The sequence below is a fragment of the Xiphophorus maculatus genome, chromosome 1, assembly GCF_002775205.1.
Source record: "Xiphophorus maculatus strain JP 163 A chromosome 1, X_maculatus-5.0-male, whole genome shotgun sequence".
Lineage (NCBI taxonomy): Eukaryota > Metazoa > Chordata > Actinopteri > Cyprinodontiformes > Poeciliidae > Xiphophorus > Xiphophorus maculatus.
In genome coordinates, this window is record NC_036443.1 from 20,631,399 (window position 1) to 20,655,030 (window position 23,632).

Genomic DNA, 23,632 nt, shown 5'->3' on the forward strand with positions numbered 1-23,632 from the left:
TTATTTCCCAGGCTACTGTGGCGCTGAATGACTAAACACGAAGGCGTCATTTCCCCCCCCCTCCTTCCTTTCTTTTTTTTTTCTCTCTTTCTTCCTTTCATTATTTCTTTTAGACACAATCGTTCCCTCCATAAATGTCTCGACATTGCTTTTACAGTGGTTTATAAAATATTCACATCTCTTGATTTCTTTCTGCCTCAAGTATTGCATTAAGTTTTTTAAAGGACAGTATACTATACTCATTGTGATTTAATTCAATTCAGTTTTATTTATATAGTCAAATAGCAACAAGTGTTGTCTCTAGACCAGGGGTGGGCAACTCCAGGCCTCGAGGGCCGGTCTCCTGCAACTTTTAGATGGGTCTCTACTTCAACACACCTGAGTCAAATAATGAGGTCATTAGCAGGACTCCGGAGAACTTGACTGCACTTAGGAGGTGATTCGGCTGTTGGATTCAAGCGTGTTGGACCAGGGAGACATCTAAGAGTTGCAGGACACCGGCCCTCGAGGACCAGGTTTGCCCACCCCTGCTCTAGACACTTTAAAATCACTTCAATTCAATCATCCATACATTCAAATTGTTGCATGTGAATAAGCTTTGATCTTGAAAATGAAAACACCCTTTTCTGCCAACGCTCGTGTTTTGCACGCCGACTAGAAAGCTCAATTTTGTTTCCATCCACACCTGTGTCCCCTATAGCAAACTGCAGATTGAAACTGGTATGGGTATTTCTCCCCATTCTTCCAAGCATCGATTTCAAATCAATTTTGTATTGTTTTCATGGAGAGCACAGATATGAGCTTTCCTGTTGTGGAATTGTTCTGAGCCGCAGATTTCTGTGTCTCCTCAGAGTTTCCATGGTCTTTCTGGCTGCTTCTCTTATTAATCCTTTCCTTGCACTGCATATCTAGGTTACAGTCGTGCCATATTGACCTTGTCTTATAGGGTTTGCAGTTGTTGTATGCTCTTTCCATTTAAACTTTGCAATAACTGTTTTACCTCTTATACAGAAAAATTTAAACAAAATTTCTGCAGAAGCAAATACTGAATACAGCCATATATAAAAACTCTTCCTGATAAAAGAATTTAGACAAAGGGTAACCAAAACAAAACAAACAGATGTACACATTGCTGTGTGTTTTGTCTTCGCTGCCAAACTTTCAGGGTTCATCTGAGGAACACTTTATCTAAATGTCAGAGTTTCTGGGAAAGACAGTGAATCTCAAGTGTCTCCCGGAGGCTACGGAGATATTGCATTGCAGGTTTGTCTGGTCTGTTAGCTTGATATGACAGACTTATTGTGTAAAAGTTTGCAGCTCATGTCCAATTTGATTTGCGCAAAAGTATGTGAATGACTCAAGACATCTTTTAATACAAAATGAACACGTGCATATCTTCATAAAAACATAGCCATGTTACTCAAAAGTGTGGTAATGTCGTGTTCTGTGTTTTCTGTGTGTTAATTTCGAGTTTTCGGTGTCTCCGTGTTGTCCTGTTCTCCCCTTGATTAGTTCCCAGGTGTTTCTTGTTCCCTGATTACCCCCAGTGTATTTAGTGTCATCTGTGTGTCTGTTCTTTGTCAGGTCCTCGTCTAATGTGCGTGCTGCCTGTTGTTTGGACTGTGTTTCTTCTTTATTAAATTCAACTATTCATCCTACCTGGGTCTACAGCGTCTGCCTCACCACCCTGTTCATGACAGGTAATAATAATAATAATAATAATATGACTCTATCTCACTTAAGTTGGTTCCTAAAAACATTTGAGAAGACAATTTAGAAGACTAACAAGTAGTGAAGAACGCACATCTTCCTGAACAAATTAATTGCATACACACACACACCCGCACACAAATAAAAATAATCGAACCAATAATTTGACTTGATCTTTTTTCAGGGGGGAACCATTCAATGTCAGATATATACGTATTTTTGCTACACTACTATAAAACCATAACCATTTCCATTTAGAGTTTTTCTTTTATTTAAAGTTTGTCAGCGTTTGAAATAACTATGTATTCCATGAATTCCAGCTGTCTTGGATTATGACACTTCTTTACCTTTCTTTAAGACACTCTACAAAACGGTAAAGGCAAGGGAATCATCCATTAAAGCACAGCAGATGTGTTGATATTCAAAGGTCATAAAGTGGCCGCGAGAATATAACCACTTTTCTGAACTTACACACGATAAGAGCGACAAATTAGGAGTTTAAAACAAAATGAAATGTGACATAGAAGGCAGGATGGCTCTGTGATGCTGTGGGCCTGTTTCATCTCTAAAGGCTCTGGGAAACTTGTTAGCTGGTCTGAAATTATACATTTTTAAAAAAGACTGAGACATTATAAACAAAATTCTATGGATTCTATGGGTTGTGAAGAATTATCTAACGCTTTGGTCTTTTAATCTAATGCGTGTTTAGGGAGAGGAAATGGATATGACAGAGTTAAACCCTAAAACGGGTCTCGATGAAAAAAGAACTGTGTTTCCTACCCATTGCAAAGTCATCTCCTGTATCAGGTGCATCCTGTTAAAACCACATCATAATATTTATCAGTTGTTTTCACGCGTCTTCTGAGTGGCGTGAAACAAACCGAGAGCTTTTAACTGATCATTGGGGTCTTATCACACTTGCTCGTCTAAAGGCAGAATTTGTGGCATTTGGGTCCTCCTTTGGGGTGGGGGATCTTTATCATTTGCGGAAAATCTTATGAAAAAGCCTTGGTTTTGAGGAGCGTGCGTTTGCACGAAGTCTTTGTCATCGCAACCACTTGAGCTTGTATTGCATCAGAGAATGTGAGTAGACATCCTATGGACTGGTTGTTTTAAATATTTGTTCAGTCAACAAAAATCATAAAGCATGAATCCTAAAACAAATGCAGCAGTGAGGTTATTTTAACTCTTTTATAAAATAAATCCATGTACGGCCCAGTCACAACATGGTTTGCTACAACATGGGGTTCAACATACAGTATTCTCACATTGCACAAACCTGTCTCAACAATTCATCTTTGATTTAAAGATGCCATAATGGGACATTGTTTTCTTAAAGTGCCCTGACAAAAAGATCCAGATTTCTTTAGTTAAAAAACAATGGAAGCCAAATGTTTACACACTGTATAAAGACAAATAACCACTTTTTTCTCACTGCCTGACATTAAACCAGACTTTCACATTTGTATTTGCTAAATTACAGAATAATGCACTTTTTAAAGTTAACATGTATTCCATTAGTATTTGGCAGAAGTGCCTTTTAAACTGTGCCATTGCCACTCAAAAACATCAACTTTGTTGTTCTTAAGCCACTTCATAACCAATTTGGAAGAGAAATAAGGATCGCCCTTCATATTGAAGACATATTTACCCCCCAGACGATGTCTTGAAATGTTGCGCCTACATTTCGATTCATTGATCTCCCTTCATGAAGTTCCCATACTGTTTATACTTGTTTGGACTGATGACAATTTCCAGATGCCCTTGAAGGCATCTGGAAATTGAACACAAGGAGGAAGCAGACTTTTGGAGGTTCACAATTGTCTTCTCCATATCTTGCTTGATATTTAGTTTTTCCACGAGGTCACACAAAGAAGCAGTGTGTTCTAGGTGTTGACTTAACTTACACCTAGACATGCTTTCAGTAAACTCAAATGTTGTGAATGAACCTCTCAGATGACACGCTAAGGCACTGTAATCTTTTGTATGACCTTGTATGAAAACTTTGTGATTTGAGGGAAATAAGAACGTAGCCAATAAATGCTCTCTCAATAGTTTAACATTTTGTAATCCTTAACCGAACAAAGCTGTCAACTTTAGTCAGATTTAATTTCAAACAATCAGGAAAACAAGGTGTGTCTTTGTGTACAGTGAATGTAAATATCTGGTTTCAACTGTACGTAAAAGCAAAAAAAACCTGCACAGCCACAATAAGGACATTATCACAGATGCTTGGACACCCCTTTAAATTTGTTTAGGTCATATTAGGCTAAAAGCTGTATAGGAGAGTTGAACATATTTGAGTCTCTTTACATGCCAGATTGAAGGTTGAGTACAGCATTAGCCAACCGCAGGGTATCAGATTTCAGGTCTGAACAGTAAAGGCCTTTGACAGAAATGAAAAAGGTCTTAGGTAATCTTTCCCTGAGATGGGAAAGATTATCATGGTCATAATGACCACATTTTTGTAAAAAAAAAAAAACAACCTTAAAGCTTGAGTGATCATGTCGAATACGGCACCCTCAATAGAAAACTATCAGGATGTGGAAGCCCAATAAATTACTGACTCACCCTTCCACTGAAGAAAAACAAAAGGAAGGTAAGAATTTTTCTTCAGAATAGTAGTTAAAAATAATCCACACAAATCCTTCTTATGCAAATCCTTCTTATTTAGGAGGAAACAGAGAGCTAGCAGTAACAGTAACCACAAGGCCCAAAAAAACACTATTCTTTTTTTTTATTAAACTTGTATTTTTTATGCAATCTTTGTTATATAAAAGTTCTACAGCCATCGGCCTGAGACTAAGAGACATGGAGACGATCATGTTTCAGTTTAGTGCTCATTATTGACTGATTCTACAGGTCAATGTGACAGAAATACATGTTTACAAATCTGTAAAAAAAAAAAAAGAAAGAAAAAGACGTTGAGATGTGCAGCTGCTGGAGTGACAAACAAAAAGTTCAAAGAATAAATTACAGTAACGTTGATTTGCCTACAGACAGGCTGCAACAGTCCCTTTTTCTGCTCCTCTGACTCCACACACACACACAGGTATGCTTTTGGAAGGTGAAGTGTGTGTATATTTACTCTACACATAGAACATGCATTTACCTGTTTGAGTGTAAGATTACCTGTGTGACTGAATGTGAAGAAAGGACAGGGGGAGGCAGAATTGTGTATGGACCATAGTGTGATATTATGCCTCCATTTTAAGTCTGTAAACCATTATTTCCTTTTTCTTTTAAACATATACAGACCACGTACATTAAACATTTTGATTCATGATTTGGAACATTTTTTTGTCATCATTATTAGCAATATCCTTATTTTTAATCTTCTTAAATACAATATTTTTTTTTTACATGTCTGATTAAATATGCCTTTGTGTGAGTGAATGTGTTTTGGGGGCAAAGTAGAGGAGTTTTTCCTTCCTACTAATTTTCCTGCTTGCTTGGTTGTCTTTGTAATCCGTGTCAAAGGGCTGTGCTCCCTTTATGGATGCATGAAATCCACAAGTTTTGCAGATTTAGACTGCGTGTCTGTTTGCAATCAGTCACTGTCGCTGGTTTCGCTGCTGGGGTCTCCCTGGACTTTGCTGCGGTGTTGCATGGCACGACTGTAGGCCACCGAAACGGATTTACGAATGTTGGATTTCCTGCCCTCAAGCATCTTCTCCTTGTCTAGTTCTTGGTCCACACCAAGTGGCACCAGCTTGGATCGTGGCAGCCACTGCCTGCGAAACACACAAACACCCAGGTGCATCTCAATCAAATTGAAAAATGTATTTTAAAAAATGTAATTCATTTACATTGTTTTTAAATGAAACTTGTTAATTAAACAGAGATATTTTTCAAGTATTTATTTTTTTAAATTATGTCTCATAGCTAATAACAATCCCCAAATTTAGTTTCACAAAATAAATTAGATATGACGAGAAGAAAAGATGGTTTTTAATAAAGAAATGTTATTTTATGCTTTCACATTTGCGCCACAAGGAGGGAAATCCAAAAAGTGAAAGGTAAAAGATAGTGGTTTTCAAAAACAAATAATAATGAAAAAATATATACCGGTATTTATTTATTGCAGCGCAGCAAAGTCATTAAAAATACCTGACAAAGTTCAGAAAAGAAGGACAAACTATGTTTCAAAATGTGCTCTAGCAAGAAGGAGATAATTGTAAATTGGGCTCCAAATAATTTTTTATTTCTAAACTCCCTACATTTCCAAACACACGTTTCTAAAGCACACATCAAATACTTTCCAGTAAATTTATGACAAATACATTTACAGTGAACCACCTTTACATACGGAACCAGCAAAAATCACCAGCTGTAAGAGGAAAGGATGGAAGAATCAACAGAAGGTCTAAAGGAGTGATTTAGAAGCAAATGGTTGGATGGATTGACTGTTGCTCTGTAGTTCAAAAGGTCAAGTGGGAAGTTTCCACAATCAGAGATGATTTGGGGCGTTGTGTCAAAAATCACTGAAACTCAGTGTTGGTTCACTGAGATTCATCAAGCCTCATATTAAAACTTTTGACAAATTTTAGAGCATTTCATGGTAGAGATACCAATTTCATGTTCTAATAGGACTTAGCTGCCATACTGCCAAAGGTCATGTAGCACTGATACAGTAATTCATGTAAAAGGAGACCTGACCAAGTATTGTTTGGTGCATGGGCATATTTTAATCAATAAGCTGACAATTTCATAATACCAACCCAATTTTTTACTGGTTCTGATAAAATATTCTGGGGTTTCAGAAAAACTGAAATTCAGAATTTCTTAGCTCTAAGCCATCATAATGAACAAAAATAAAAGCTTCACGTCATTCTAAGCGCACTATATTGCCTACGAGTTTCATTTTTACTGTCTGAATACTGAAATAAATGAGCATTTCTATTGAGATGCAGATGTATGTGCATACATTAGTACATTGTGCTAGAATCAATATTAGTGTAAATAAAATGCCTCTTCAAACAAAAGGGCTCTTTGTCTCCTTCAGCAGAAGGACTTCCTGATTCGTTGCAGGGCGTGACCTGAAAGAACTTCAGCTATCCTTCTAAGATGAGAATGAGGAAGGATTTCAGTGCATGAAGCCGTCACCCTTCTCACGCTTCTTTTTTCCTTCTGAATTAAAGCAGTGTACATGATGACCTAGAAGAGCAGGTGCTTGTCTTGTATTCTCAAAAACCACGTTTGGCCTATATCTGCTACGCGTTCTGTCGGCTCGTGCTTCGCAGCTCGAGCGCTGCAGCGCCGCTTTGAAGTTTCTGCAGCAGAGTTATGCACAAATCTATATCCGGTCACAGCCAGTCCTGATTCTCTCGCAAAAGAAAGTTTGACCCTGATAAGATGGAAGGTTGCAGATGTCAGCGAAACGTTTGAAACTGTTGGATTCAGAATACTGACCAGGTTCTTTTGTTGTCGAAAAAGAGGACGAGGAACAGGTGCTCCCGGGCTTCTTGGGTCATTTGCTCGCCGAGTTTCAGCACGTCTAAAGGAGGTACGGGTATTGGGACTCCGCGGTGGAACACGCCCTCCCTGGGCATCTTTGGGTCGATGATCTGCAGGCGAACAGAGGCGTGAATGGTGATGAAACGTGCATTCACTGTACGTTGTTTTGATGCAGTTCTCAGGGTTAACACAATGTTTCTATCTCACCAGAGCAGGATACGAAGGATAGCCTCTGCACTTGGCCCAGACCAGATCCAGAGCTTCCAGAGAGGAGTAGTCGTCAGACGTCATCCAGCATCCTGACCGGTCCCGGCCACGCACCACTGACAGCAGCAAGAAAAGCCAGCGTTACGCCATTTTATTTTCTCACTACAATGGGCCCATATGTTATCTCACTGTCTTCAGGGTTTACTACAAAACAAGTATTTTCTGTTCAAAATGAGTGAAACCTCTTCTCATTGCAAAATGTGCAGGAATAACAGGGATTAAAAAGTTCTGTAATCAGATAATTTCTTTTTTTTTGGAAGTGGCACAATTCAGTCTTAAAGTGAGAAAAATGTCCTGTTTTTTGGTGGAGCATATTATGCCTCCTTCATTCAGGCAACAACTGCAGCAGCTGCCATACTTCCATGTAGCAATCAAAAACAGGAACAAAATGTGTTAAGTCTTGTTTCCTGTATATCAAACACTTTTTTAGCCCAAGGAAACTAAATAAGACGGGTTGACTCTTGCTGTTGAACCGTTTCCTGCTTTAAAAAAGAATGTATAAGTGCAGAAATCCCGAGGTTTAGATATGAATCCACTAGCTTTGATTATTTGTTTAAAAAGAGTCAGAACTTTGTGGTCACATTCCTGGAAAAAGTATGAATATCCCTTGAACTTGGGATTTTATGTGATAGCAGTAGTAAAATAATAAATGATTTCTAACTGTTTTTAACATTTTTATTTGCAAAACAGCTTGTGCTCAGTCAGACTGACCAGAAATTTTCAAGTCAAAGCGCGTTACCAGACTGGAGATGAAACAGTATAGATGTCTGGAAGGAGGGGCAGAGCAGACTTTATTTCTTCAAGAATCTGTGCTTGCAGCAAGATACTGCAGATTATCTACAAGTCTGTTGAGAAGAGTGAATCGTCTTCTGCCAGCAATGGCCTTTTCTTGCTGGTTTTAATAAATTACCAGTGTCCAATGTGTTCGCAAACCAAACTGAGTCCTTCCAAGATCAGCTCCACTTATACAAAAAGTAATTACATACAGGATCATTTTATTCACCAATAGGTGAGTTCAAAAGGATTTTATTTGAAGGTAGAGGCGAAGAGATGGGGAACTCAAATGCAGGCCACACTTCCCAGAATGTCATTTGTAAAAAAAAATTTGAAAATCATGTATCTTTTTCCTCCAGGTTACAGTTTTGGAATTTGTGTAGGATCTCATAAAATGTAACTAAAATGCCTTCAGGTTTGTGGTTGAAACACAGCCAAGTGAATGTGAGCGGTGTAAAAACCTCTACATGTCATTTTCTTCTTACCAATTAGGCAAGTACTCTAGTGGTGGTTAACTAAATTAAACTCTAAAGCAAAATACTAGTTTAGGTTTAGAATAATTAAATTAGAAATTTGATCAAGACTCATATTAATGTCTCCATCAAGTCTTACAATAATTTGGCTCTCAAAGCAAATAAACTGAAACAATGTTTGAAAAGTTTAACGCCTTCATGTGTGCTTTGCAGGGTTTCACAGTGCGTGTGAAGGTGCTTACAGTGTGAAACGCTCCGTGATCCTCCAACTGAGTAGGAATCATTTTCTGTGCCCGACGTTTCCTCACTGCTGTCCTCATGGAAGGTGGAACGAGAGAATGACGCCTTTCCTCTGCCTTGCTTAGAGGGCGTAGTGCTGGGGGAGGAAAAGACAGGAAAGGCGTGCCCGTCAAAACTCGAAACTAAAGCTAACAGAGCCTTTCTTCAATGAGTGTTTTTTTTTTTTTTTTGAGAAGAAAACGCTATACCATTTGTGGTTTTGGTTTTCACTTTCTATGTTGTTGTTCATGAACCAACAGCTACATATGAGATAGTGGGTACTTTAGATCAGAAGCGCTCACGCATCAATCACCTGGTCCTGTCAGAAGCGGCGCTACTGCTGCTGCTGGTGGTGGACTCGGAGTCGGAGCTGGATCGAGGCAGGCGAGGCTCGTTTCTGTACACACGGAAGCTTTCAGTCACAGGTTGGTTTCCTGTATCAAAGCCATTGCTCGGTAAACCTGAGGGTAACACACGGAGGTGGTGAGTCACTGTGACGTGGGAACTGTCACATGATTAAAGGAGCAGTAACGAGTAACGGCCACGGTGCACTGCACCTGGAAGGAGGTCATCGTTGTCGCTGTCGCTGTCGGAGCTGGAGGTGCTGTGGGGGGTGCGGGGTCTCTTCCTGGGCCTGCTGTTGGACAGCAGAGGGAGCTGGGGGGGCCCGATGGGGCTCTGGCTCACCCCTGGCCCGGCGTAGCCCATGTCTCGGTTCTTCGGCGGGCGCCCTGGTCTTTTGGGAGGTCCAGCCATTTTTTGGTTCTTCTTGGAAAAAAGCACAGAAGTCCGCCGGCCAACCTCGGGAGCTGCAGATAAAACACGAGATAAAAATGACAAAAGATGAAAATAAACATTTTGTCTGCTGAATCGTATTACACATCATATTAATAGTCCAACATTCCTATAAACACACCCTTTCCCCCAATCTCCTGGCTGCTGCTCTCTCCCCCCTCATCATGGTGTCCCACAGATGAAGAGTGATGCGGGAGAGAAGAACTGCGATCCCCCGCCGACTCACGGCCCCCCATGATGGAGCCCACCTCCCGCTGGTGCGCCAGCTTCCTCCGGATCACACTGATCTCCTTCTTCAGGGCTTTGGCCCTGCGAGACTGGCCGATGCTGTGCTTCCCAGAGTTGACCTCATCAAGGCGCGCCTGCAGGTAATGCAGCTGCTCGTCCAGCGGCAGCCGTCGCCTGTTCTCTGGCAGCAGCAGGTCTGGGAGGGGCAGGGAGAGCGACACTTACAGCTCGTCCACCAAATGGACATGAAAACGCTCAGGTTTAACAGCATGGGACTAGAGCTGTCATGTGAATCGTCTCTAATTGTATTTGAACACACCGTGAAACATAGTGGTAGACCATGAAGCAGAGGTGAGGCTAAAAGACCTGAGGTTACCTTTTAGCAGGACAACAATCCAGATAAGCAATGAAAGAGTTTAGATCAAAACGTCTGTGTTACAATAGCCTAGTCAAAGTCTAGAATGAACTTGCAGTAGAGACTCTCCAACCTAGTTTGTAAAAAGAAAATGTAAAAATTCTTCTAGTTCAACCTCATGACTATGTCCTACTTGGTCTGTCAGATAATAGCCTCCAAAAACCTCTTAAAGTTTAAGAGTCATGAATACAAAATGTGGGACTGGGAGCCCATTATTGGTTACAAGGACTTAAAATCTTGTTAATAGAAAATGATGTTGATGATGTTCATGTGGAGAACAGAAGCACTGTCGATAGCCCAGAACCTTAAATGTTTTCGAACCAGTGAAATTCAGCACAGCAAGAGAGGCGCCATCTGCTGGTTATTCTCTATACTACATGAACAATATTTTTGTCTGAACCATTTTGCTTTATTTTATGACAATCAAAAAACTTTTAAATGAAGTATATATTATTTAACATACATATTTCAATGAAATAGAACAATATTTTAAAATATGTTCACATGACAATAATCAATCTATAAGAAAAGCATGTCTTTTAAAAATATTTAGTGTTTCGCCAATTCTTTGGAACTGAAACTCTCCTGATCACAATAAGCCAACCAATTAAAGTAAAAGAGGGTCGCTTACCGTCTTCATTAGAGGACAAAGGTCTGTCTCTGTCCTGTTCCCTGTCCCGCTCTCTGTCTCTGTCTCTGTCTCTCTCTGGCTCATGTTGGCTTTCTGGGCTCGAGTCTCGATGAAGATGCATGCCTGACTCATAATCGAAGCCGATCCGTTCGGCCTGGCGCCTGGCCGCTCTGAGGACGACGGCGCCCATCTCCCTGAGCCGCAGGGCGGCTCGGTAAAACACCGTGTCCTTGGCGTTGTACTTGAGGCAGTTGTTGACAATGAGGCCAAAGTCGGCCTCGAAGGCCTCAAACGTGAGGTAGCGATGGGACTCCAGCAGGTTCCACATGGTCTGGAAGTCCATAGGAGTGTCAATGTGCTCCAGGTAGTCCGGCACCTGTTGAACAGAGGGAAAGGCTCGGACTGAGGAACAGTCTGATGGAAAAGCCTCCACCAGCTTCATTTAGATGTACAATTCTAACCTCTGCGCTTGCAATTTTAAACCAATATAAATGCAGCAGCAGCATGGTCTAATTGTATACGTGGAAATAAAGAGGGAAAACGTTGAATGTTTATACATTTACCTCTTCAAGGGGAACAGGCTCAGTGAAAAAGTTGTTTGTGTCTCTTTCCTGTAACTGCTCCAACGTACTCCTGAGAAGCACCAGGAAGGGAGTGAGCTGCATCTCCAGCGCCATCTGCTGCACTTTAATCTAAACAGGCACAGTTGTACACCTGTCAGCTGCACGGATAAACCGACATTCGTGCATACACAATTTTATTATCACAATAGTGTAAAAATATCCGTTCTGAGCCTCACCGTCTCCCTCTTGAGTTTCTCCCTCTTGCGGATGAGCTCCACCAGCAGCCTGGCTCTCTCCAGGTCATGTCTCAATCTCTGCCAGGCCTTCAGCTGCTCCTTTAAGGCTGTCTGTTTCTCCTCGTTGTCCCTCTGAAACACAAATATGATGGAAAATATTAAACAAATAACAAAAAACGTATTCATTTTAGTTAATGGCACAAAAAAAACCCAAACAAATAGTAAGAGTTGGAAATGTTTACAGGGGGAAGCTGTGCTGCGGGCTGTGGTGGATTCGGCTCCACATGGCGCTGAGATGGCAGGTGGGTCTGGAGCCGCCGCAGAAGAGGAACACCATTTCGACTTTGCCTCTTCAGCGTCCAGTAGCTGTGGAGTCGTTGCATGAACTGACTCTTCCTGGGCACCGTCAGATTACTTGTGATTTTGCTGAGTCTGCAGAGAAGCAAACACTAATTTACAGCGTGATGAAGGAGTATTCACGCTCCCTTGAACTTTATTGGTTTGTGACGTTACCACAACAAACATTTTACTGGGAGTTTTTGTTATAAACCAACACAAAAGAACGCTTCACTGTGAAGTGAAAAGAAAATGAAAGATAATTTCCATTATCTTTCATTTCCATTTTTATATAGAGATTAAAATAAAACAAAATGAAAAGTGACATTTGTAGTCAGCTCCTCCAGATAAATGCTTTATCAAACAAGCTTGTCATAGTAGTTTCATTGGCATACGCCTCAACCAGCTTTGTAAATCTGAGATTTTTTTGCTTTTATTCTACTCTGTGCTTTGATCTAAACCACTGATGTTCTGGCTGCATGTTTGTCCTGGTAGAAGGTAAACTTTCACCACGGCCTAAAGTCTTTAGCAGATTTTCTCCTGTTTTTAGCTCCTTCTATCTTCTCTTAGGGTTGTGAAGGTTGCTGACCTCTGGTCCATCTCATAGAATCCCAATAAAATAAGTTGAAATTTTGTGGTTTTAATTTGATAAAATGTAAAAATAAATAAATAAATACTTTTGTAAGACAGAATATACAGTGACATATACTGTATTTCTGCCTGAGCAGGTGAATTGCACATCTACCTGTGGGGAGGTATGCAGGGCACAGACACCACTGGTGCAGCAGCTCTCCTCTCTGCCAGGATCTTCCTCGCTCTCTTCATCTTCAGCCTGGATTTCGCCTTCGCCCTCTTGGCCCGCTCAGAGCTCCAGCCCTTGGAGTCTTCGTCCTGGCCGAGACTGGGCTCGTCGTCATCCTCCAGCTCCCCTTCGCTGTTGGACGAGCCCATGCTGGCCCCGCCCACTCCAGCGAGAGGCCTGGCTGACCCCGGCGGTGTGTGGATATCGCAGTACGCCGTCTTGCGCACGCTGAACGATGTGCCGTTAGCCCCCGTTTCTCTGACCGGCTCCATCTTCATGTAGAGGCCTGCCTGCTGGGCACAGGTGACGTGGAAGGCTGTGTAACAGTTGGCTTTGTGACACTGGATGCAGGCGCCTGAGCCACGTTGCTTGCAGATGTAGCAGGTGAGCTTCCAGCGGGCGGCAGGGATGTGCTCGATGCTGTCGATCGGCTCCAGAAAGACCGTGTTTGCAAAGCAGACCTAGAAAATGGGAGAAAAACATTTGATTATTGGGACAACATGAGAAACCAATCAAAATCTCTGCAGTTGATTTGCCAAAAATCGCTTCACCTCTGGGATCCAAAGCGCACAGACAACATGAGCCCAGCGCCCGTCATCCGTCTGTTTGAAAGCCCCGCCCTTGTTAGGACACAGAGCACAGTCCACCGCTCTGCTCGGCGACTGCAGGCAGCGCCGACACAACCACTGACCCTCTGGGATGTAGGGAACGCCATAGCACTCCTGGTGCACTGCCAGGTTGCACATGTCACAGAACAGGATCACGTTGCTGTTCTGACACTCGCCGTCATTGCAGATGCAGCAGACGGCATCCTCGTCGATTAACGTACTGGGGTCTGCCTGGGGGGACGGGCAACAGAACGGGTCAGAGTTCAAATTCGCAGGTGAATGTCTGTAATGTCTTTAGTATGTGAGTTCAGGTACCTTGTTGTGGCTCTCAAAGTAGGACTCCTTTTCTAAGCGGTCCATGAGGTATTCAAAGACCTCCTGAGGGATTGGCGTCACTCCGTCACGTCGCCTTTTGTCGTTCATGATGCCGAGCCAGATGTAGTCCTCTTCATCCATGTCGTACTCAACCTCTTCATCCAGCTCTTCCACAGACTTCTCAATGTACCTGAAGCCCAGAGGCAGACAGAGGAGTAAATGTGGGCAGGAAGAAAAATCTATCACAAAAAATGTAAAGCTTCTAAATAGAATTACTAAATATTTAAACACATTGTATTAAAACAGAAACCCATGACTTGTTTTTCTTCACTTACATAAAATCAGACTAAACTTCTCCTATTTTAGGTCAGTTATCATTAATAAAATTATTATAAAAGTTACTTGTAGAGTTTGGTCATAATGATCATGGTGCTCACAAGCCTACAGCCTACCACATGTGGGTGTAAGGTGGCGCCAGCATCATGTTGTGGGGGCGTTTTGCTGCAGTAGGAACTAGCACACTTCACATAATAGATGGGATCGTGAGGAAAAAGCGTTTTCTAGAAGAGTGAAGCAGCATCTCAAGACATCAGCTTGGTCACAAATGGATATCCCATACAAAGAACCCTAAAGCATAGCACCTAATTAATTACAAAGAACAACAAAATCAATGTCTTCGAACGGTTGTCACAAAGCCATAATCTTAGCTGTCAGGAAAATTTATGGATTAAGTGGAAAAGGTGTGCTGACTGTTAAACCAGCTCCTGAGGAATGGGGCAAAATTTCACCAATCTAATGTGAAAAACCTGTGAAAGGAAACTCAAAGCTTTTGACCCAAACTACATGGTTCAAAAGGCAGTTCTACCAAATATTAAGGAAATGTATTTCAACATCTGAATTCAATAAAAGATTTAAAGTCACCCTCATTAGGCTGACATTTGATAAACTGAATTTTTTTAGAGGAAAACTAACAATGAAAAGTTAAGTCTAATTTAATTTTTAGACAGTGAAAAAACGAACCTACCTAAGCCATTTAAATATTAATGAATCAAATTACAATCCTAGTATCACACCTGTAGTAGGATAAAGTCCGAGCAGGGGCATCAGGTCTTTCTTGGTCCAGTTCTCTAAACACTGCTTCTGGAAGCTTGACAGCAAGACCGGACTGCGGGTTGTGATGGTGAGATGAACCGTCCTTCTTCTTATCTTTACTTTTGTGCTTCCCAGTCTTTGGCGTGGCTTTACCGCCGTTAGAGGACGGGATGTCAGAGCGGTCCTTCCCGCTTCCTCCAACTTCACTGCCCCCGGCTCCACTGTCACTGCCGTTACAAACCCCTCCTCCAAAACTGCCTGCGCCAGATGGTGGTGCATCCTCGGCATCGCTGTCTTCCTCGGACACCACATCAATGTTCTCAAAGATACTGATGCGGTGAATGCGTCCCTGAATCTCCAGCTCCACCATGCGCTGCGCCTGAGCGTAGGTCATTGTCTCCCTGCCAGGGGAGTGAGAATGGTCCGACCGGTTGGGGCTCCCAGGTGCGTTTGCTTCAGGACTAGGTCCTCCACCTCCGCTGCCTCCAATGTCGTCCGTGTCCCCAGAGGCGGTCAACGAGGCACGAGGAGGACGGCCCTTCCTCTTCTTCTGGGGCACAGCGGGAGCAGGAGTTGGGTTGTCATGGTCATAGTGGTAGAGGTGATACTCTATGCCGCTGTAACTCTTGTAAACCTTACGACAAGTCTCCACTGGACACTCATACGGTGGCTTTGTGGCCCGAAGATTATGACAGAATGTCTTCACATCAAAATCTAGCCCCATGGTGCCAACAACCTCTTCAGGGACAACTGAAGTTCAGCTTTACATCTGAAGAAAAAAAAACACAAATGGAAACTATGACTTCAAAATAAATGAAATATAGGGCTGCACAATATCAATATGAATAAGAAATTATGGGCTGCAATTGGCCAATATTGTTTTCCTCAGTCTTTTCTATTGTTTCCATTATCATATGATGTTTGGTTAACTGAGGGTATCAAAATTATCTTTGTTGTGCATGAACCATTGTGTTTTAGAGTATATTCTGTTAATAAAAACTGATGCAAATTTTTTTTGGCAACAAAAATCTATATTTTTTATAACAAAAACTACAAACATTTTAATCAAGCATTATGATGTAGTGGAAATATAGCATGGAACAGCAATTAGAAACTTGATCTTCGTATGCATGTTTCTATATTGAAAAATATAAATCTAATTCAGCTGCATCCTCAGATCAATAGGTGTAACCTTGATGTAAGGGAACTATAACCCTTAAAGATAGGAGGGCCTAAAAAAAATTCTCTATGACTACTTAATTCAGTCATCTAAATTTACAGTACCTTTAGTCAATTAATATGTAATAATGTTTGGTTGACTAAAACTGACATGGCTATAACTGATCACACTGTGACTGAAAAAAACAACCATTTTAGTCAAAATATTATGATAGAAACTACATGATCTGTCAGAATTAACTCTGGGGTTGGATCTGTGATGCACAGATGATCTGATCTAGAGCCCACTGACAGCTGCAATAGGCTCCAGTTACCATGGAAACATAGAAGTTTATAGTAATGCTAAAGAGTGAAGCTTCCTTATTTTGCTATTTTGTAATTTTCTTTACAGTATGTAACATACATGAATACCATCAAATACTATCTAATAACTAATCTATACTGCTGTCACTTGACCAGGAAATAACCCTCTAAGAATGTAAACACACTCCAACAGGGAAACAACTTATGTTTCCCTTTTACCCGGTGACAGGTGCCATTCAGGTCAACAAATAAAACGTTTAAGCAATAAAACAATCAGGAAAACGTCTGACTGTGAATTAGGACAGGAGCTTGGGTTTGGCTAGGATTTTTTTTTTAGTTTTAAAATCAACTTAATTCAATTGTACACCGGGAAATATACAGTAACTCGGCTACACAACCATCTAAAGGCATGCTAACATTAGCATTCTGGTGTTGCTTCTCTCCAACAATGAACTACAGTAGCAGCGAGCTTTAGCCAACCTGCTAACAACAGTTAGCAAACCACGATTTCTACAAACTTCCAAAGGAACAGGGGAACAAATACTTTACAGCCTTTACAAACAAACAAACCAGACATTTAAAAAACCGTTTACAATTTAGCTCAATACCTTATTCCCGTTGGTAACGTTTAAGGCTCGTGCGTTAGCTAAGCTCACGGAATAAATGTTAGCTAAACAAAGGTAGCCGTTACATAGCCGTTACAGACCGTTTCGGTAATAGTAAGGACTAAATCCAAGAACAGTGTCTGAACTGGTCTCATTGTAAACATTCAGACCCAGTGTTTCCCTCCATAATCACCTCAGCCCGTGGATTCCAGAAAATAACAGCAAACGTTCGATTTCATGAAGTTAGCGAACTGCAACAGTAAGTGTGGTTGGGTCCAGTGCCGAATCTTGCCAAGCGCCACAACTACATTCATGTGAGATTTTTATTTCAGCATCAATATGCTTTGGTATTGTGATGCAGAAAAAAGGCTGGCGTGCTTATTTTGCATAATAAGGGGAGCTACCCGCGTCACTGTCTTTTCAGGGCACTGTGGGTTATGATGGATTACAATAATTAGCACAGGATCACAACTTCAGCAAGTTCCTGAACGTGAAAATGTGACCAAAAGTAACCCTTAAACACCAACACAACACTTCCAGACTGATACTTTATTTTCAACACTTACTACTCCACGTTCTTCAGGAAATACTGCGTGCTTCGGACACCTCACAGCAGCTCAGGAGGGTTGCAGGTCGCTTTTAATTCATTAAATAATCCCAGAGGAGAGCGTGGAAGGCGTACATGCAGTAAAATGTTTCATGAAACGGCATAACATCCAAATAGTTTCATTGTTTGTGCAATAATGGAGGAACTCTGATGAACAAAAGGGGGGGACAACCATAGCTGTAACGCTGCTTCGCCGTAGACGCGGGTTGACACATTCACTACGCAAACCAGAACGATTTTACATTGGACGAGACATAGGGACGCAATGGGCGGAGGTTTCTTCTGTGATTGGTCGGAGGGATTGGAATGCGTTTCGTGATTGGTTGATAGAATCAAAACAGGTTTGCACACACATAGTAATGAGCTACCTTTTCTGCTTAATGAGTCTATCTTTGCACAGTCCATTCCTGCTCACATAACTGATATATGTGTAATCTATTTTCTATACCCACTTATTTTTTTACAGGGTCGCACGAGGGCTGGCACATGTTGCCATCGGTCATTGGGTGAGAGGTGGGGTTACCTTGAACAGGTTGTCATTCGATCAAAGAACAAACAACCGTGAATACACATACAATACTGTATCAAAGGACAATTGAGAAATACCAATTAAATTAAAAGCCCTGTTTTTAGACTGTGGGAGAAAGATGGAGTACCTGGATGCAAACTTCATGTGCAAACTAATCTGGCTTGGATTAATGGCTTCTTTCAGCTCTTGGTACTCATTTCATTGCGAATATTGACACTATTTCAGCAAGCAAATTCCCAAGGTGTTTTTATTTTTATTTTAGATTGATACAGAAGTATTGCATCAAAACACATGCATGTCTTGGTCCCAGAGCCTGTCTCTTAATATAAGAGTAAGATGCTGACATCTCCACAGGGTTTATACATGGATATTATTGTTTTTAACAGATGGACATGGAACCTTCAGCCACTTAGAAATTGTACCCAAGACTGGCAAATACTTGTGAAGGTCCACATTTGTCTACCCCCTCACTCCCACAAAGAAACAGTATTTGAGGAGTTGCCCTAAAATTCACAGCTGTACCTCCCATAGTCTCAGATGTTGTGGGATAACCTATCACAAAAATTAAAACGCATGTTTTAAGCACAGGATCACAACATATAGATGTGACCTGAACCTAGTATGTTCAGGTCACATCTATTTCTGATATTGTAGGAAAAAAGGTAAACTTATTGTTGTATTTAGTAAAAAGAAATGCATTAGGTAATCCTAAATTGCCTAAACAGGGAAACAAGTAAAATAGTTGGAAGATTCAGATTTAAAGCATTCTTTTAATTTTAAGCACATTTCTTCTGAGTGCAATTATTGTTACTGTTTTGGAGTGGCATCTCATTTAAGCTCTTCTGTGAAGGAAAGAAAAATAAGGTGATGGCAACAAGTAATTCCAAAAAAAAGTCATTTATAAAAAAAATGTGCGTTTGCTGTAATAATACCTGGCTCGATTCACCTTTTTGAAACAAAATTTTGTTGATTGCAAACAGAATTTCCACCCAGTACCTAGATAAACTACTCGTTATCTGGAGTAGTTTATCTAGCTACATTCTGATTCGCTATAAACATCATTCAATTTCCTGGCTTATTTGTCTTATTGCATATTGCATGTTTTCCTAATGTTATGCAGCTCAACTACACAAATATGCTAACCAAAAAAAAAGTCCTAGCTTGTCACTGAAGATTTTTTTAACCACACTAAATGTCAAATAAATCTGTTTGCTTTACTGTCCAGGTTTTGCATGTGGAAATAAAGACACAATTAATCAAGCACAAAATATTTATTTCTCTCTCAACATACAGTCTGTGATAAGAGTGCATCAGGACAGGGTGGGGTAATGCAATGGGACATACAGCAGGCAAAGCAATCTCACACAGTTCAAACACAGGCCAATCACAACTGGAGCATAATCTTGAGGAGCAGTTTCTCCCAGACAAGAGAGATGTGCCAAGAAAAAAGTGTCAGGATGCTCCTTCTCCTCTGTGCACGTTCAACTATTCCAGTTTATCGCATATACCGATATTGGTTGCCTCCTCCCATGCTCTCCATGAGTTAGCAGCTAGGAAAAGTAGAACATACAAGATACACGTGACAGAGAACAGAAATCTCTTACTATTGGAAATATTTCACCAAAGCAGAAGACTCTGCATAATATCTTAGAAAAATCCAATTCAAACCGAATTGATGGAGTTAATATACAGTAAAGCAACCCTCCCTCCCGCCACTTTTAAGAGTCAAAATAAAATGTACAAATACGAGCTACAAGAAGAAAACTTTACGATTCACAGCTTTGGCAGAACTGGGGTTGTGCAGATGTCATATTTCTAACCTTATATCTGTACCGTTTCTACATTTTGTGGAAAGATGAAATATTGGCCATGCTCGTCAGTGATGAAACCCCACCAAATATATACAGTGTAGGAACTCCTCACGTAGAAGGATAAAAGGAGACCATATGTTGTGCAAATCTCTGACATCAAGTTTCAGTTTAATGTTGCAATATGTCACTGAAAATAAATGCAAAAAGACAAAATAAAATTGGCTGTCATCAAAAATAAACAACACACCAGTCCTTTAACAAGGCTATAACACTGCTTTATGAGCATCTGCTTTGTACCATCAAACAATAAACGCTTAACTGTACAGCAAAATCACTTTGATAAATAGCAGCATCAAAAAAGGAAAAAAACAACAACTAAGACCTCAGATTAAATTGGTGACTGCACAAAGTATTCTACATACAGTGTATGTTGAGTACTAGGTAAGTTGAAAGAACAATAAGCTGTGATAAACTGTTTACTGGGTAGTTTGTAATATCGATTCTTGTGTCTGGCAACGTCTGTGGTTTGGTGAATTGTAATTTTGTTCAACCTTTCAGTTCAGCTTGCTCCTCTTGCACACATTAAAGGTAAGGCTTGTGGCAAGGCTATGATCAAAGCTTTGTGGAAAGGGGTTCAATTGCACTTTTGAGCCTCAAAAAAAGAAAAAGAAATTCACATTATTTGCTACATTCTGATTCACAAAACTACCAGAGACATCTACTGTAGAAAGACTTATGTACAGAATTATATGGCTCTGGACACTGGCTTTCCTCTGCAGCAGTGGACGCTCTCGTGCTGTCCAATGAGTTGGTTCTCCAATCGAAAAATAAATAAAGAGGCTTTGCCCAGCTGAACCATTTGACCTGAATTAAGTGGATTAAGTTTATTTGGACGCTGGCTTCTACCCTTTCCCCTAACCTAACCTAACCTCATCATTCATACATTGGTCATTTGTTTCTGAAGGCATCAGATCATATCTCTGCTATGGCATTCCATTTATCAATGGGGTGATAAGTAAATCAGGTCAAACCATATTTGTATTTTTTAAAATAAGATTATATACTGTGTTATTAGTGCAGTACAATAAGGGCATTTGTATGTAAACCAAAAAACACACTCAAGCTACCATTTTAAATAAAATAACTTGGATGCAGAAATGCTTTGTTTAAAGAAAATATATACATAAATAAATGTTCAAGGCACTACATTCCTGCCAAACAGTTAATTTGTTCAAAATACTGTCATCTCACTGAATCATAAGCCACTAGTATTTGGATTCCAATGTAGTGTTTCAACAGAAAGGCAAATGTGATGAAGAACAGAGTGAAGTCGGTTACCGTGAGTGCAGATAAAATGTCTTACATGGCTGAGTTTAGCTAAGAACAAAGCCAAAAAGCAGTAAGTATTCAGACTTAACACATACTGTATCATATACACACATACAAATACACAATTTACGACACATAGATGTGTTGCATAAAGAATAGCAACACCATAGCGTGTTATTTACAGGATAAAACTATGCACATGTGTGGCTCTGGTGCACAAAGCAGAGCGAAATCAGTCTGTCCTGAGCGCACACCAACACATTAATTAGCGGATCGGGAAGTCCTTGTGGTTTTCGGGAAAGGCCCATTCTCAGGGTTGTGCACAACAAAAGAGTACGGTTGGATCCCTGGGTTTGACAATGTGGCGTAGTGAATCGCTCTTGGAGCACCAAGCAATCCTACAGGAACCACAGACGCTACAGGACTAGGCATGCCAGGCCACTGCTGCGAATAAAGAGGAGTGGGAGCCATCACACCAAAGGAGCCTGATTGCACAAGGTAGCCAGGAGGATGCACTGTGGATGAGTTTAGTCCTAGATTTGTAGGCATATTAGGGCCTAAAACGGCGGTCTTTGGGCATGAGAGAGGTAGCCGCAAGTTGTTGGGAACAACATGGCATTTCATCTGGAATAGAATGGAGGTATTTTAGATAATATTACACAGCTTTGATTTAGAGTTAAAAATGTAAGAAACCCCCCAAATGTACTACCACAGGGTCTCAGGACACTTATACACCAAACCTCTATAAGACAAAAGACCCTTTTTGATGTTTGCTCAAATAGTTAGCATTGGGGGGGAAAAATACCACTTAAAAACACCAGAAAGATTAACATACTGGTTGCTAATCAATATGCATAATCTAGACCTGTGCGACAAAATCAACTTTGCAGAAAAAAGTGAGGTTGGAGCATATAGGGAATAAGTAGGAAAAAAGAAAAATGGTTGTTTTGATACAGATTTTAGCAGCTAATGTAATACGTTTAGATTCAAACAATTCCTATTTTAATTAAAACTGGACCCATTTCCAAGCATCATGCATTTAAAAATGACTACATAAGTACATTTAAGTTTATTTTCAACATTATATAGCAACTCATTTAAACGTATCTTGCTTACAAATCCAGAAGGTTAAATGTGGATTGAAAACTATTGAAATAATTGGGGTTAACTTACTAAACCTTCCAATGTACTAGAGTTGCTCTGGGAAATCAGATGGTGTTTAGCACTGACCAATTTTCATTTTTACCTGTGTGACCAGTAACTGGCCTCATGGAAACTCAAAAATCTGATCATTTTTAAATTTGCGAACTCATCAGACTCAATTCTGTTGGTCACTGTGTTTACAGTCCTTGGTGTAGATGTGCTTACTGAAGGAAGACAACTCAAAGTTGCCCATTATCAGTATCAGTGTTAAATAAAAAAGTTTATTTTTTAGGTTCAGAGGAAGCAAACGCTCCACTTTTACACCCAAAAAGTTAAGTTGTGTCTTCTCCTAACATAATGTTTAATAATGCTAAGAAAAAATGTTTAGTAATGGGTAAGAAAAATATTCTAAGTGTTATTAATTATAGCTCCTAGAGAAACTCTGAATGACAAGGTCAAGGTTTTGTACACTAGAGATCTGAAAATTGTCTCAAATCTCTAACTGGTACATCAAAGGAAGCGGACATTCAGACTCTACAAGCATTTCTGAAAGCTTGAATTGTCTGGTTTGGTGTATAAGAGATGCAAAAACTCCCCTCACCACTACTTCCACATCTCAAACCCAAATACCTCACATGCAACTGCACCCATCTGTGTAGGTCTGCACTCTGTGGCCTGCTGGCGGGTCTGCCGTCTCATCCTGTTTAGGGTAGTTCGTGGCTGACTGGCTGCCGCTAGAGTCTCCTTCGTCCAGTCATCCACCAGTTTATGAAGGTCCTCGGTAAAAGTGCCTCTCTTGTTGTTGCTGTTGTTGGTCTGGACCTGAGCGAGCCTTGTGAATGGCTGAGGAGAGGTCGACTGTGCCGCCGTGGTGAGCGAAGGCTGAATTTGACTTGAGGTGGTCTGTGTCGTGGTAGTGTTGAGAGGGGACCCTGAAAAGAGACAAAACTCTTAAATCTTCCCACATAGAAAACATTAAAAGTGACAAGTAAGTCAGTTGGCTGCGGTATGGCAAAATTTAAAAGCAGCTGGATTAAAAGGAACTTGTGTCACAATCAGCAAAGACAGCTTTTGGTGAGGCCAGACAGCCTAAATGCATATAGAGCCATAGACATTTAATTTGCCTACCTGGCAACCAAATAACA

The 23,632-nt window shown here is 40.7% G+C and overlaps 2 protein-coding genes across 10 annotated transcripts in view; both read right to left on the bottom strand.

Annotated features, from left to right (window-relative positions):
• Window positions 1-4,435: 4,435 nt before the first annotated feature.
• On the bottom strand, window positions 4,436-17,875 carry brpf1 (bromodomain and PHD finger containing 1). 2 transcript variants are annotated; one of them, XM_023337792.1, is made up of 16 exons: window positions 17,635-17,875; window positions 14,963-15,750; window positions 13,890-14,079; window positions 13,518-13,805; window positions 12,910-13,427; window positions 12,071-12,260; window positions 11,829-11,960; window positions 11,593-11,721; window positions 11,030-11,405; window positions 9,877-10,179; window positions 9,518-9,769; window positions 9,274-9,421; window positions 8,924-9,057; window positions 7,375-7,490; window positions 7,123-7,277; window positions 4,436-5,444 (listed from the first exon to the last, which is right to left on the bottom strand). In XM_023337792.1, the coding sequence occupies exons 2-16, from the start codon at window positions 15,703-15,705 to the stop codon at window positions 5,261-5,263; spliced, it is 3,858 nt and encodes a 1,285-aa protein (XP_023193560.1). In that variant the 5' UTR covers window positions 15,706-15,750; window positions 17,635-17,875; the 3' UTR covers window positions 4,436-5,260. The 2 variants fall into 2 exon arrangements, with proteins under 2 accessions (XP_023193560.1, XP_023193566.1); XM_023337798.1 differs by lacking the exon at window positions 17,635-17,875 and adding an exon at window positions 17,262-17,405.
• Window positions 17,876-19,460: 1,585 nt separating this feature from the next.
• Window positions 19,461-23,632, bottom strand: part of LOC102218378 (serine/threonine-protein kinase WNK2-like) — a 49,205-nt gene continuing 45,033 nt past the window's right edge. For 7 of the 8 annotated variants that reach the window (XM_023351918.1, XM_023351975.1, XM_023352218.1 and 4 more), the window contains 2 exons: window positions 23,118-23,419; window positions 19,461-21,968 (listed from right to left, as the gene is read on the bottom strand). In XM_023351918.1, coding sequence (XP_023207686.1) covers window positions 21,606-21,968; window positions 23,118-23,419 — 665 coding nt within the window. In that variant the 3' untranslated portion in view covers window positions 19,461-21,605. The remainder of the gene's footprint in view (window positions 21,969-23,117; window positions 23,420-23,632) is intronic. The other variant, XM_023352121.1, reaches the window with a different exon arrangement.

What these genes read in the sequence shown, in the direction of transcription:
- brpf1 (XM_023337792.1), bottom strand. Translation starts at nt 15,705, where the DNA reads ATGGGGCTAGATTTTGATGTGAAGACATTCTGTCATAATCTTCGGGCC. An exon ending in CCCTGCATACCTCCCCACAG is followed by an intron (nt 12,261 to 12,909) that starts GTAGATGTGCAA and finishes GCTTCTCTGCAG; the next exon opens with ACTCAGCAAAATCACAAGTA. An exon ending in GCCGCTTCTGACAGGACCAG is followed by an intron (nt 9,058 to 9,273) that starts GTGATTGATGCG and finishes TTCCTCCCCCAG; the next exon opens with CACTACGCCCTCTAAGCAAG.